The sequence below is a fragment of the Vicugna pacos genome, chromosome 32, assembly GCF_048564905.1.
Source record: "Vicugna pacos chromosome 32, VicPac4, whole genome shotgun sequence".
Lineage (NCBI taxonomy): Eukaryota > Metazoa > Chordata > Mammalia > Artiodactyla > Camelidae > Vicugna > Vicugna pacos.
Window position 1 is genome coordinate 10,746,332 of NC_133018.1, and position 13,347 is coordinate 10,759,678.

General features: G+C 42.7%; 1 protein-coding gene across 12 annotated transcripts in view; it reads right to left on the reverse strand.

Moving 5' to 3' along the window:
* The window catches only part of GIT2 (GIT ArfGAP 2), a 46,731-nt gene that overhangs the window by 9,830 nt on the left and 23,554 nt on the right, over positions 1-13,347 (reverse strand). For 3 of the 12 annotated variants that reach the window (XM_072953598.1, XM_072953597.1, XM_072953596.1), the window contains exons 13-16: positions 10,794-10,936; positions 8,658-8,807; positions 4,697-4,945; positions 2,981-3,070 (exon numbers count right to left, since the gene is read on the reverse strand). In XM_072953598.1, coding sequence (XP_072809699.1) covers positions 2,981-3,070; positions 4,697-4,945; positions 8,658-8,807; positions 10,794-10,936 — 632 coding nt within the window. Of the gene's footprint in view, positions 1-2,980; positions 3,071-4,696; positions 4,946-5,482; positions 6,259-8,657; positions 8,808-10,793; positions 10,937-13,347 lie in introns of those variants that run through there. The other 9 variants (XM_072953602.1, XM_072953601.1, XM_072953599.1 and 6 more) reach the window with 8 other exon arrangements.

The window sequence follows — 13,347 nt, forward strand, 5'->3', positions numbered from 1 at the left end:
AACAGAAAAGTCTTTTTAAAAATTAAAAGTGAGATGCAGGATTCCTACCACTGTTTTGAGCAAATGGCAGCACTGCTAAGTACAGGGCCTTCCAGGGCGACAACATTTGAAGGAGACCACATTCCTTCAAAGGAAACTACGTTAGTTCTGGAGTATTTAATAAAAATGATTTTCCCTCAGCATGTGTTTTATTTATTGCGCTGGAGAATTTCTTTGTTTGAACAGGTTGATTTAAAAACCTAAATTGGTTACCAATTGCAAAATACAAATATGGGCTATTTCCAGTTCTACACCTCGAATTGAATCCAGGTTAATTAAAACATGTAAATTTCATTGATGCTGCAATAAAATGTGGCTGAAGATATAGCTATAAATTCAGAGTCTTAAACATATGGAGATCCTGTAGCTTCATCCCCCAAAAATGGCTCCTTTAGAGTAAGTCAGTTAAGAAGGTCTACATAGAGTTTAATTAGTTGCTCCTTACTGACAATGCTGCTTGGCCCTGTGAAGGCCCTATGTGGGCAGGCAGGCAGCCAGCCCCGAGGTGGGGCAAGCCTCCTTACTAACACCACACATTGCTTCCTATCCCCATGGCCTCTCTCTCTCCTCTCCCAGTGCGAACACTCTTTCTCTGTCTGCTGAGCTCTTTCATGTTTCCTCCAAATGCTCTATTTGGTCGAAGCTACGCTAACGTAAGACACTTGCAGTGGGCCCCTAAAATTCAATGAGAGTCCATATTTTACCCACTCAAACTCATCTGGCAAATGATTAAAAGTGTTGGCTTGGAGCTACACAGGGTGTCTGGAAAGCCAAATTCTGTAAAAACGACCACATTTAAGATCCCTTTGCTTATAGCCCCTACCAGCAAGAAGTTCTCTTCACTTGCTGTTTTGACTTGACTTTATGAGTCAACCAGTGAGTTACTGGCTACCAGATGCCTAAATGGAAGACCAAAGGCAGGCACTGTAACTGGGGCAGGGAACAGGGAGACCAGGCTCTTCCAGGTGATCTCAAAAGATAAAACAAAACAAAGGACAAAAGACAAAACAAACGAACGAAACATCTTTTCTTACCTTTCACAGGGAATGTCTGACTGATCTTTAAATTTCTTTTCTTTTAGCTTTTATGTATACATTCACATACACACACACGTGTGTGTTTGTGTGTATACACACATACATAGCATAAAATGGAATGTAAAAAACTTGCATTTAAGTGATTATTCTGGGAAATTTGTCCAGAGTTGCTCCAGTGGAAAAAGCCAGAAAACAGAATTAAACGCAGAAAATCCCACCTTTTTATAATGGGTCTTTTTACCTTCCTTGACGTAAATTTGATAATTATAAATCAAATGCATGACCCTCACGATGATCAGAAGTACCAAGTTTCACTTAAACATTTTAGAAGAGTAACGATACATACATCTGATTAAAGTACTCAGGAAATGTTTCTCAGGGACACAAAACAACTTATAGCAATAACCACCCAGGAAATCAGTTACTTACATTCAATCCTTCATTGTTGTCAACAAAAGCGTATTTCAGAGTTTCGAATTAGCCAGCATTTAATTTTATGAAAATTACTGTAAACATGCAGAACTAAGATCTATTAGTTAAAAGTGCTGCTCTCTCGAAGCTGTTAATAGGAAAGTACCTAATAGCTGGTGCTGGTTCTATTTATTTAATAGGTTCGCAGTTTTCTCTTGAATATGGACATGCCATAAAATCCTAAGCTCCTGATGGAGTTGTCAGGAGCAATCAGGACCACTGGTTTAAATGGCTTGTATAACACACTGTCTCAGTCATTTTTTTTAATTAAAATTTTTTTTTTTAATTTCCAGGGTGGACAAACGAGGTTTCCTCGACTCATTAACACAATTTCAAAAGAGATGACTTCATTTCTATTTGTCTGTCCCTTAGTTAACTGAAATGTAATAAAAAACACTGCAGTTCAATCTCAGAACTGCTCAGAAGACTGTAGCATATATCCAGACATCTTTTTAACAGACTACCTCAAAGTGCAGCAAAGAGTCGCCGAAGGGCCTCCATGAGCTGTAAGGCACTGGCAGTGGGAAGGGTCCTCCATCCTTCCTGCCGATGTGGAGGGAATGGACAAAGGCCTTGACTGAGCAAATCCCACCATGTCCATAAAGGTGGTCCCTCACCCAGTGCTCTTCCACGACTCTCCCCGCTTGCCATAGTGTACTCCCCATGCATGAAAATATTTTTGAATCGACAGTGCCTTTGGGAGCAGGGTTGTCACCTAAGTCCCTGGGACCCTTTAATTGACTTATCAAAAGGCTAGGTGTGGAGGAGGTGCTCGATAGATACTCGCTGCCTGGCTACTCTGAAAGGGGCTCACCTGCGCCACGTCCTGCTGTGGGGAGCGCACGCTGTCCATCAGCAAGCTGGCCTTGACCAGCTAACGAAGTGGACAGCTTCATACTAACGGCCGCCTACACCTCCAGGGCTGCCATGTGCTGCAGTCCTGATGTGGGACAGAGACTGCAAAACCCTGGTGTGTCAAGGATGAGGATGACACAGAATATGTCAAGAGATAAAAAAAATAAAAAATAAAAAGGCACGATGTCTTAGTGTTTCCGTTAGTCCAAATACACTAATTCTCTGAACGAACTGGGCAGATTTGCCCCATTGTAATATTTAACCAGCAGCCAGCTACTTTTCTGATTGTTTAAAAAGTCAGTATGCTCAGAATAAATGTTACAGGATCAGTTGTGAACTTTGTTAAATATCACGTGAGACTGAGCAATGTGGGGTTAGAGGAATGGGAGGCCGCTTCTGGCAGACATGCGTGTGTGCACGTGTGTGTGCACGCGTGTGCGCGCACGTGCGGTGACACCAGGAGGGAAGCGCTGCCTCATGCAGGACAGAAGGGGGTTAGCGGAGGGCCAGGAGAAGCACAGAGCATCCAGGAGCACTGCCCCTCCTCCAGAGAGCAGACCATCCAGAGTGTACTTAACCCTTCGGGTGCTCTCGTCCCTCGACCAGGAAAGTGTGGAGGGGAAGGAAGGCAGAGACGAAGAGGAGGTCACAAGCGCACTCCTCCCGATCTGGAAGGGGAAAAAGAAACACACTCGGGAAAATACAAAACAAACCAAAAACCCGACCACCTACCCTGGCTTCAGCCCAGGTTTCCCAGTAAAAGAATCCTAAAAAGCAACTCACTATGTGAGACAGGATCTGGAATTAACACGCTAGCCAGTGACAGATCCCCAGAGATGTTTAATCTCTTAGTGGAATGCCTCCTGGAAATTACTTGGAGTTCGTAAGGCTACTTTTCTATGAGGGAAAAGATAATACCTAGCATAATTTGTCAAATTTGCCAATAGTTTTTTTTTTTAATGGATAGCCTTAAATGAAATTTATTTTTTTAATCAGGACAGACGATATGAAATGGAAAGCTATACAAATGATTTAAAGTTAGTACATGCTATCAATCTATCCTTTAGCACAGATAGAACTCTTGCAATATGACTTTCCTACATTCTGCATGTTTCTAAAATCAAAAAGTACACTGTGAGAACTAACAAAGTGGCTTTTCCTAAAGTTTGTTTTCAGTTACATAAAAATGAGATTCTTAACTTAGTTTAATGGCACTCCAACTACATCAAACATAGCAAGTCAATTGTTTTAGAATATTTGGCCCAAACAACTTAAGAAGTTGAAGTAGTCGACTCCTAATTACAATATAACAACACAGTAATTTTATCACACTAAAGCTTGACAAAATTAAACTAGGGTTAAATTTACTAGACCGTATTCTTTTCTTTGCATTTACTCTGAGAAGTTTTTGCAAATTCCTATAAAAGTTGACTGAAGAACAACTTGGACATTCAAAAACATAAATATTAGTCTCTGAAAAAACATCACATGGCTTCAAAATGCCTGCAACATTTTGCCAAAACACAGGGTTTTTCTTTAAAATAAATTAATCCAATGGCAAGATTGTATTTGAAAACCTCACAACACAATACTTATTCCACTGTAACGTAAGAGTGTTAGCAGCCTGTTACAGAATACAATCTTCGAAATGCAACGCTTGTAAAATCCATGCAGTTTTTATATCTCATCCTTCTGAAATGACAAAGCAACACTTGGTCCACGCAGGAGAGAAGGGGGACGCAGCAGCCAAGCGGGCACACCGACCACAGGGCCAGGGGCTGAGGAGGCCCAGAGGCTTCCAGACCTGCCAGCAAGCCCAGGCCAGACACCACCTGCTCAAGTGGGAGGAGCAGGGAAGGCACCATGAATTCCAGGGGCCCCTGTCCGTAAAGGGGCACGTACCACACGTGTCTACCTCAAAGAAGACGGCACTTACTCTGCTGGTGACCTATACAATTTGTCTTTGTTTTTGGAAATGGGAAAAGCAGCTTGTTACCAAAAAAATTCCAATAATGGCTGGCTGGGAAAGATATTATGGATACGGGGGAGGTAAAAGGCGGGGGGTGCTGAGCAAAAGCCAGAACCCCCAGTGCTGGTGGAAAACTTTTGGCCAGTGGCCCTGCGTGCCTGCGGAACCCTGCAAGCGTCCGTGGACATGTTAATACAGCAAACACAAGGACTCACATAGCCCAGTTTCTAAAGCAGAGACTGGGGGTGTGCAGGTTCAGGAGAAGGAAGGCGGGAGTCAGGCTGCACAGAGAGTGAAGAGCGGAAGCGCCAGTGGGGTTACTTACGTGTGCGGGGAAAGGCTGGAGTCTCGTCCTGCTCTCCTCGGGGTGGTTCACTTCTCCCATTGGGAGATACGGTTTCTGACCTGATCCCGTCTCGTACATGGACATGGGCCTACTGCCCCGGGCAGACGGACGTCGCTTTAAGGAAGAGTGGTTGGAAGTGTCTGTGTACTCAGAATCAGTTTGCACCTGATATATATTGGTTGTGGCCTGTTTCCTGAGGTTCGAATTTTCACTCTGGAGTGTTTGAAGCTGAAAGAAATGTTTGGCAGTGGGACTGTGTTTTTCTACAGCAAGCAGAAAAAGCAAACACCGAGTAAACGCATACAATAAGAACAGTAACAGCTCGCTGGGTGGAAAGTCAAAGGCATCTACAGACAAAAACTCTTCTAGTATGAGTGAAACACGATCAACTCACTTCACCACTTAAGCAAATTAAACAGCTAATTTCTGAATGTGAAAAAGTTGCAGTTTGGACTTTTTAAAAACGAAATGTCTAACTGCTTAAAAACTGGTCATGGCGGGCCTGGGAAATGTTTGCAGGCAAGCTGTACTCTGGATTATTCTATGGCTGTTTCGAGCAAGAGCTTGAGATCATTAAGACATCACTTAGGTAACCTGCTTTTGAAATGAGCCCTGAGCAATTTGCAAATGCCAAAAATGTCAGCAGACACCATGGAAGCAGCACAAAGGTAACTAGAAGTCACTTTGCAAAGCAAGAAAGACAGTGAAATTCAGCTTACGAAAAATCCGATGAGCTATTGCTTCCCAAAGAGCCGACAAGAAAAATTAAGATCAACAAATTTTTATTACATAATACTCTTTGATATTCCAAACAATTTAGCACTTTTTTTAAAAAAAAAGAGAGGGAACCAGATCATGGTAAGTTTGTTATATTAACATATCAGAAAGGGAACCGGAGACCTATTGAACTACCAGCGTCTTCATCTGAACGCTCCACGTGGCACGCTGCCCTCTGGTGATCGGTCATCTTTCAGCCAGAGCCGGAATACTTGGCCTCTCTCTCCTTTGGCTCTGTCACCCAAAAATGTGACAATGGTGGTGTCGGCTTTAAACACCCTACTATGCCGGGCACCACCCTATTTTAGTTAGAAGCTGTCACTTGGAGACCCTGAACGCTCTCTCCATTTCTCACATGCAGGCCGCTTCATCGTGTTGGATGAATTAGAGTTAAAGGATCAGCAAGGAATCGTGTTACTCTTTAGCGTCTGGCATTTTAAACACAATTAACTGAGTCCAGGCTGCACAACGTCCTTCCCCTCTGGTGCTCCTCCATCTTCCAGGACATTTTAAAAGCTGGATGTGGTATGAGTTCAGCTGTCTACTCTTTGACAGAGATTGTAAAATCTGACCAGATTCCCCACTAGGGCCAAGGCTTACGTCCACAGGCAACTGTGTCTGCACCAGAAGATCATTACTTTTTCAATAGCAAACCCATTCAGTGTTAGGAGTTACTTTCAATTTCTATTTAGAAAGCACCGATCTGTGAATAATACACCAATAGTGGCTGCTCCTCTTCATTAATTAGCATCTTTTCCAAGCAACTGTCAAATGTGAAAGATCAGACACAAATCATGCTACTTTATCAACTATATATATATACATCTATATATAAAAACTTTACCTAACTTTGAAATGAAATCAATGTATCTTCAGTAAATAAACACATTTTGCATACTTTATAATAATAGTGCCAAACTTTTGTGAAAGTCTGATTTACTGCCTCTGCCACAGAAATACTCTCATTCTCAGGTTTCTCAAAGAGGGATCCCTAAGGAATGATACAGATTGCTTCGACGCCAGAAAGGCTTTCAGGGTGTAACTTTCAACTGCAACTCCTTTTCCAAAGGGAGAACAGCTGCAGAGTGACAAGCAGCTACTGAAAATCCCTACATTCCAGAACACAGACAGGCATAAAGTGCCCGTCAAAGCTACTTACTGGGGAACTCGTACCCTCACGTGAAATGGTCAAGGTCCAGCCAGCGAAGAGCACAACAGCTCAGCGAAGGACCAGGGGGTCTGGTTACATGCTTGTCCGTCTATGTGAAAACCTTCTTCTAGAGTTTTTTATTTTTAGACAAGGCCTTGAAATCTGAAACTTTACCTTAACACTTTCACGCCTCTAAAACATCCAGCTTGGATTTTGCTTGAATGTGCTTTTGATGAGCACAAGTTTCTGGTCTCAATTTTTAAAAAAATTTTAGTACTCTTTATTTAGGGAGATGCCCTCAGATAAATCTGAATGATGCTTATCTTAAGAACCAGACTACACTTTTTTGTTTGGAAGCAGTATAACAGGAAATGAAAAGTTACAGAAAATAGTTTCAGAAATCAAAAGCATTTCTAAGAACTGAGGAGATAATCCATGAATATGACAAATAACTCCACACTGCTTTTCTTAAAGAAGCTCAAGATGTCTGCTTTCAGAAATATGAGGTTATCTCTGGTGATTTCTACAAATACTAAAAAAGGAGCATTACAGGATAAAAATGGTGATGCTCAGCAGACTGATTTACAAGTGGCAAAGTCATCATGTTTCCAAAAACGTCACCTTAAAAAAATTTACTAGTTCAATTAATAGGACAAACTATGGTTCAGTAAACAAAAGATATTTCAGAAAATACAGAAGTGTAATCTCTGTATGTTACAGCAAAAGGGTGCTTGGTCTGTCTGGTTCATGGCTGCAAAGCAGCCCTAGACAGGGCCAGGGTGGCTCAGAACAGGTACTCAATTAAAATCTGATTGATCTTCAAGTATTTTTGTCCCCTTCTATTATAAGTGTTGAGGCCATCTATCTCAAAATGTCTCCAAAAATCATCTAGAACTCAACATCAAAAGAATCCTAGACAGCGCCCCAGGCGAGGGTGCACTGCGGTGTTCCTCCCTGACAAGCTGAGGGCCCCGGGTTCTTTGCAGTTCTTTAGTTGTCCCTTAAGAAGTAACACTGAAAAAGGCCCGGTCACAAATGCAATGCGCCATGTCCTCTGTTCTTGATAGTGACTCTGAAGCATTATTCTTCAAAGGATAGTAGTAAGACACAGACATATATTTTGTTTCACTTCTGTTTAAGAGAAGTGGACAAAAACCTCCTTTTGTAGAGAACTGAATGATGGGAGCAGTATCCACATGGTCTTAGGCAGAATTTAGAACTTTTTTAGCTTCCTTGTCTTGGCATTCTCATAAAGAATTACATACGCAATCTCCTCTTCAGCGTATTTCTTGCTACTATTAGCCACACTCTTTTTAGAGATTAATATATTCATATATTTCTAACTCTCTCAAAAGGCAGTGGACAAGGAAGTGTTGAGCAAACGGGACTGTTTCTTACTAGCGTACAGTTCTCACTAGCGCGAACGCAATGTTTTCTTTATTTGTGGAGTACCTACTCTGTGGCTCTGAGGACATCATACATTAGTGGTAACTACTGGTGAAAAATAAAGCGGGGATGTGGGACTGGGTTGCCAGGGCCGGGGTGAGTAACATCTTACAGTAAGAGGGACCAGGGACAGCACCCCTTACATGGCGTGGGATGGGGTCTGGAATGCTGATAAACACATACACCTGTTCTGGGCTTTCGTCTACTCTGTCTTCATGGTGTGATTATTCTTTAGAATGAGCCAAAAAAAAAAAGGAAGAATCACATGCATGGAGTGGCATCCAGCTCCCCAGGAAGCAAAGGATAGCGCAAGGGATTCTACAGCTGATACGGACACTTAACAGGTTGTAATGTTTGTCCTGTTTGGGAAACTTACACTGGAGTTAGTTCTAGTCAAACTACTTCAATTTAAAATATCCAAATACATACTGCTTCCAAAAAGACAGTGTGGCCCAAAGACTGTTAGGTCTGCTTTTCTTCCCTCTGACCACAAGCACCGTGCCTGGGAGTCTTCCTTATACTATGGGGTTAAAGAGTCAACCATCCTGGCATTTATTGACATGTTACCTTTTTCTGCATAATTCTCAGCTCGTCACTCAAGTTGTTATTCACCTTCATTAGCTGTTGTATCTTGGCCTCAGAAGCCACTAGAGCGTTTTTGACCTCCATAAATTCCTGCACAGTGACTGGTCCATCTGATAAATCTGAATCTAGGCTCTAAAAATAAATTGGGGAAAATGTTCACAATCTGAGATGATGATAACATTCAAGACTAACAGCTAAAGAATTTCAAATTCTGACCATGCCAGCTGGATTGCAAAGTTAATCAAACCAAGTCAAGGCTTCTGAGAGTAATGCAAAAATCAAACATAAAGGCAGGGCTACTGTAATATTTGAAAAATTTTAAAGTCAATATTTTCTAACAGACCAGACAGTGGGGCTACAAATCTGCTCTGATGATGACTCTGTGTTCATCTGCATTGTCTGCCTTTCTGCTCATTCATTTTTCTTTTTTTCATTCATTATTTCATTAATTCACTCATTTCAATAGATTTTTGCTGAGCATCAGGCAGTGTTCTAGGGGCTTGGGATACATAAGAGACAAAAATTCCTGCTTCCATGGTGTTTACATCCCAACAGAGTGAGAGAGGGAAGAAATAAAAATAAGTAACTGTAGAGTATGATGGAAGGTGTTAAGTGCTGTGGAAAATAAATAGAAAGAGCAGAGTGGGAAGAAGAAAGCTGAAGTAGGGGCGAAGGTGGGTGCATTTTAACCAGATGGGGGGGTAAGCCTTTGGGTGGGTGGGACATGAGCAATAGCCTGAAGGATGTGAAGACATTAGTCAGGCAGCTGTCTGGAGGAAGAGCGTTCCAGCCAGAGGCAGAGCTCAGCTAGAGGGGAATGCGAGGCGGAAAGGAGGAGGAGGCCGGTCAGTCTAGGGGCCCCATCATGCAGGGCCCTCTCATGACCTGGCTTTCACGCAAGTGAACCTGGAACTTCTGGGGAGACTGGACAGAGACGCTTCAGATGGGACAAGTGGCTCCTGCCATCCCCTCCGCATTCCCTGCACCTGCCAATGGCACCACTGTGTGTAAGCTGGAAAACTTGGGGCACATCTCCTGGAAGTCGGTCTTCCCACTTCAAACATCCAACTTGTTGCCAAGACTTGTCTCTTCTATCTTCCTGTTCACCCATTCTCAAACGTTTGCTGAGCCCCTCTCCTGGCCAGGTCCGGGAGATTGAGCAGTGGGTGGGCCAGCCAGGCCCCTGCTGCCCTGTCTTCAGCCTCACCCTCTGCTACAGGGACTTCTCCTCCACCCAGACCCCCCCAGTGGAGGCCCTTTGGTGAGCCTGTGGCAGCTCTTGTTTGGACCTCTTCAGCCCTCCCCTGGCTGGATTACCTTCCTCCACTCTCCGGCCCCCCAGAACAGTCTTCCCAGAAAGGGACTCGAAGTGGTTAACCTCCAACCTCCTGCTCGGCCTGAAAGCTTCCTGGGCTCTGCACTGGTGGCTGAGGGCTAGGCTCTTCGGTCTGGCGTCACACTCCTGTGCAGTGTGACCCCACCCGCTATGGCAGCTTTCTGAATCCCGCTCCTTTTAGGCTGACCACACGTGACCAGACATCCCCCTAGACACTGCTCTCTCACTTTCTCTCTGCCTGGACCACCCGCCTCTGCCTCTCCACACGCCCACATCCCATGCATCCTTTAAGGCACTTAGTTAAGAGCTATCCCACTTACAAAACCTCCCGAACACCCCTCCTCCGCAACAAGGTGTGACTCCTCCACCTCTGCTTCTGTCTGTGCTCATTACACTTGCACCATGACCTCCCCTACTGGGCAGTGACGGCCTCACAGCCGAGAGGGACTAGGCCTCCCTCAGGAGGGTATTATCCAGAGAAGTCACACGCTAAACACTGGATGAAATAAAACCCACCAGCCCCTCCTCACAAGTTTCATAAAGTCAAAACTGCGGCAGGGCTGTGATTTAGCAACTGACTCAGGGACAAAAGACTTCCTATTTTAAACGATTTACCCCACTGACCTCTGCTTGGCCCAAGCTAGCAGTAAACTCAGCTTCACCTCCAGAGCACTTCCCACAGGGCTAGCCCTCAAGTGATTCACAAATAAGGCAGTTTCGCAGGAGGAGAGGTGTGACAGGGCAACGCAGTCTCCCTTTGTGTGTGCGATGCGCCATCTCACCTTCTGCCTGTTTGCCTTGCTTGCGGCGGCTTCCAGGTCCGTGTCTTCGTCTGACGCCACGCTGTCATAGTCTGGCTGCTCGTTGTCCTGATTCTCAATACTGTGCTGGTTATTGACTGTTTTCAGTATGAGCTCCACATTGTCTGTAAATGGAAGCAAACAACCTCACTTCGGGCTTAAAAAAAACTCCCCCCCCCCACAAACTAGCCATTTAAAAGACTAAAAGAAAACGACAGAAATAGCAAGGTTATATTCACACCAAAACAGGGATAACCGAGCAAGTTATGAATCGGACAGAGAGCCTACTGTAAACTGCGCAGAGAGACTGAAACACCCCTGAGCTGCTTGCCAAGTGCGCGCAAATTAATTAAGATGATTTAGGAAAGAGCTGCTCAGGTTCAGGAGGCAGGTTCCCAAGTTTGTAATCATTCAAGGAAACAGGGTGTAGCTCAGAAGTCATGAAAATAGAGCTGTAACTATTGTAAGATGAACTGGAATTCAATTATAACTGTAACTTGTTTACAAAGTGATGTCAAGTCAAAACAGAAAGGAAATTGTTAAAGTGGAGCCTAGAAACTAGGTTCTCAAAGAACAGGCAGATTGGCATTTTGACAGCTGAATGCCAGTGAGAGGAAGAAAAAAAAGGAGACCGACCCTCTGGACCCACACATGCGTATCAGGAACGTGTGGTCTACAAGCAAGCAGGGATGATTCTATCGGCTCTCATACATTTTGAATGAAAGATTTCACAAATTATCCAAGTCTCTCCACTTTCTTTCAGGCAACTCGAGCAAACCTCTATTTCCCAATACTGTTTCCGGATCTTTTGACAGATAATATCTGGGTGATAAATTATGTCTGCTTAAAAGGAATTTTAATTTTTAAAATTAATACTTAAAATATACACATCATCAGATTATAGAAGCAGCAAAGATTCAAGGTAGAAAAATGGAAACTAATGCTAAGGTAATCATTCATGGCTATGATACATGTTGTTCTGTTTCTTACCAGTCTTTTTCCTAAGCAAATATACCTACACACAGTCAATTTGTAGCAGTAACGGTCTATAAAGTTGCTGTGAAGACTGAATTAGCAAATTAGGAAGCAGCAAACCTTTAGAGGTCTGGAACAGTTACCTTAATGATTGACCTGAGTGGAAACACAGGGTTAGCTTCCTGCAAACCTCTGGTCACGTTTTTGTCAATCGATCAATACAGAACCTTGTTTTACGTGTATCTTTTTTTTAAAGACAACTTTAATATATATTGTTTATTCATGAATGCTGAGCTCACGGTCAACAGCACTGTAACCCAGGCCTGAAATGTATCTAACACACGTGTTCTCTCCATTGGGCACATCACAGCCCTCCTGCACTCAGGAACCCTGGACAGCTCTTCAGCACTGTGCCTGGGGACGAGTTTAAACAGTGAAATCATCAACAAAAAGCATAAAAATGTGAAAAATGTGGCACTAAACAGACCTCGAAAAGGACACTTGCTTACAGTGTGAGCTGAAATCAAAAGCAACACCTTGTTCAACCTCAGCTGGGAACGTGTATTTTGGGGGACTCAAATTTTTTGCCGTTCTGCACACACATTACCCGTGAAAGTACTTTGAGTACTGATTCTGAGGTAACAAATTTTAATAAGTAGGTGAACTGGCAAAATGGGATCCGTGAATGAGGATTGATTTTATATTTATACTTACATGTGGTATATTCCCTTGTACGTGTGCATGTTTACAAATGTTTTCCTTACAAAATTGGGATTATACTACACTTTTTAAAAAAATATTACTTTATGTCATTACACATTCTCTGAAAAAAAGGCCTGTGCACTATTCAAATAGGTGACTAATCACTGCTCTACTATTATGTTTCAAATGTTTTCAGTGTTGTATACAATATACATACAATATCTCTTACTATTCCACCTCAATTAACCCCTAGAAATGGAACCACCAAAGAGTATGTACATTTTGAGACTTCAAGTTTATGAAAGGACTCTTATCACTGAAACTTCACCAAAATTTAACATAGTTTTTTAGAGCTTACTTGTACCCGGTTGAGCCAGTAAAATCAAGAAGAACACACTGTTGTCAGTTAATGATTACTGTCTTTGGGGAAAGCGATGCTGACTGAAAACTGAATTTTTACGGTGTGTATTTCTTCTGTAAAAATGTTATTATTTCTCTAATTAGAAAAAAACCACAAAAATATAGTATCAGGGCTGAGGAAGAAGGGTGATCCAAAGTACAGAGACAGGACCTCAACAAGGTCCTGAACAAGATTCAAAGGGCACCCAGAAACAGGTGCTCCCTTCACAAGTTTAAACCCCAGTAATTCTCACTGTAGACATTTAAAGTTTATAGTCACAAATTTTAATTCTTTAGAACTCAGTTTTGAAGGTAAGCAACAGCGGGGGAGCTGTAATTTCAATGAAGAGGGTTTATTTTCTTAGGTCATTTTCTTAGGTCCTTTAACAAGATCTAAGTCAGACTTCTGAGTTAACTTCAGGATGCAATTTTGTATATATATAAGATAGATTTGAATAGC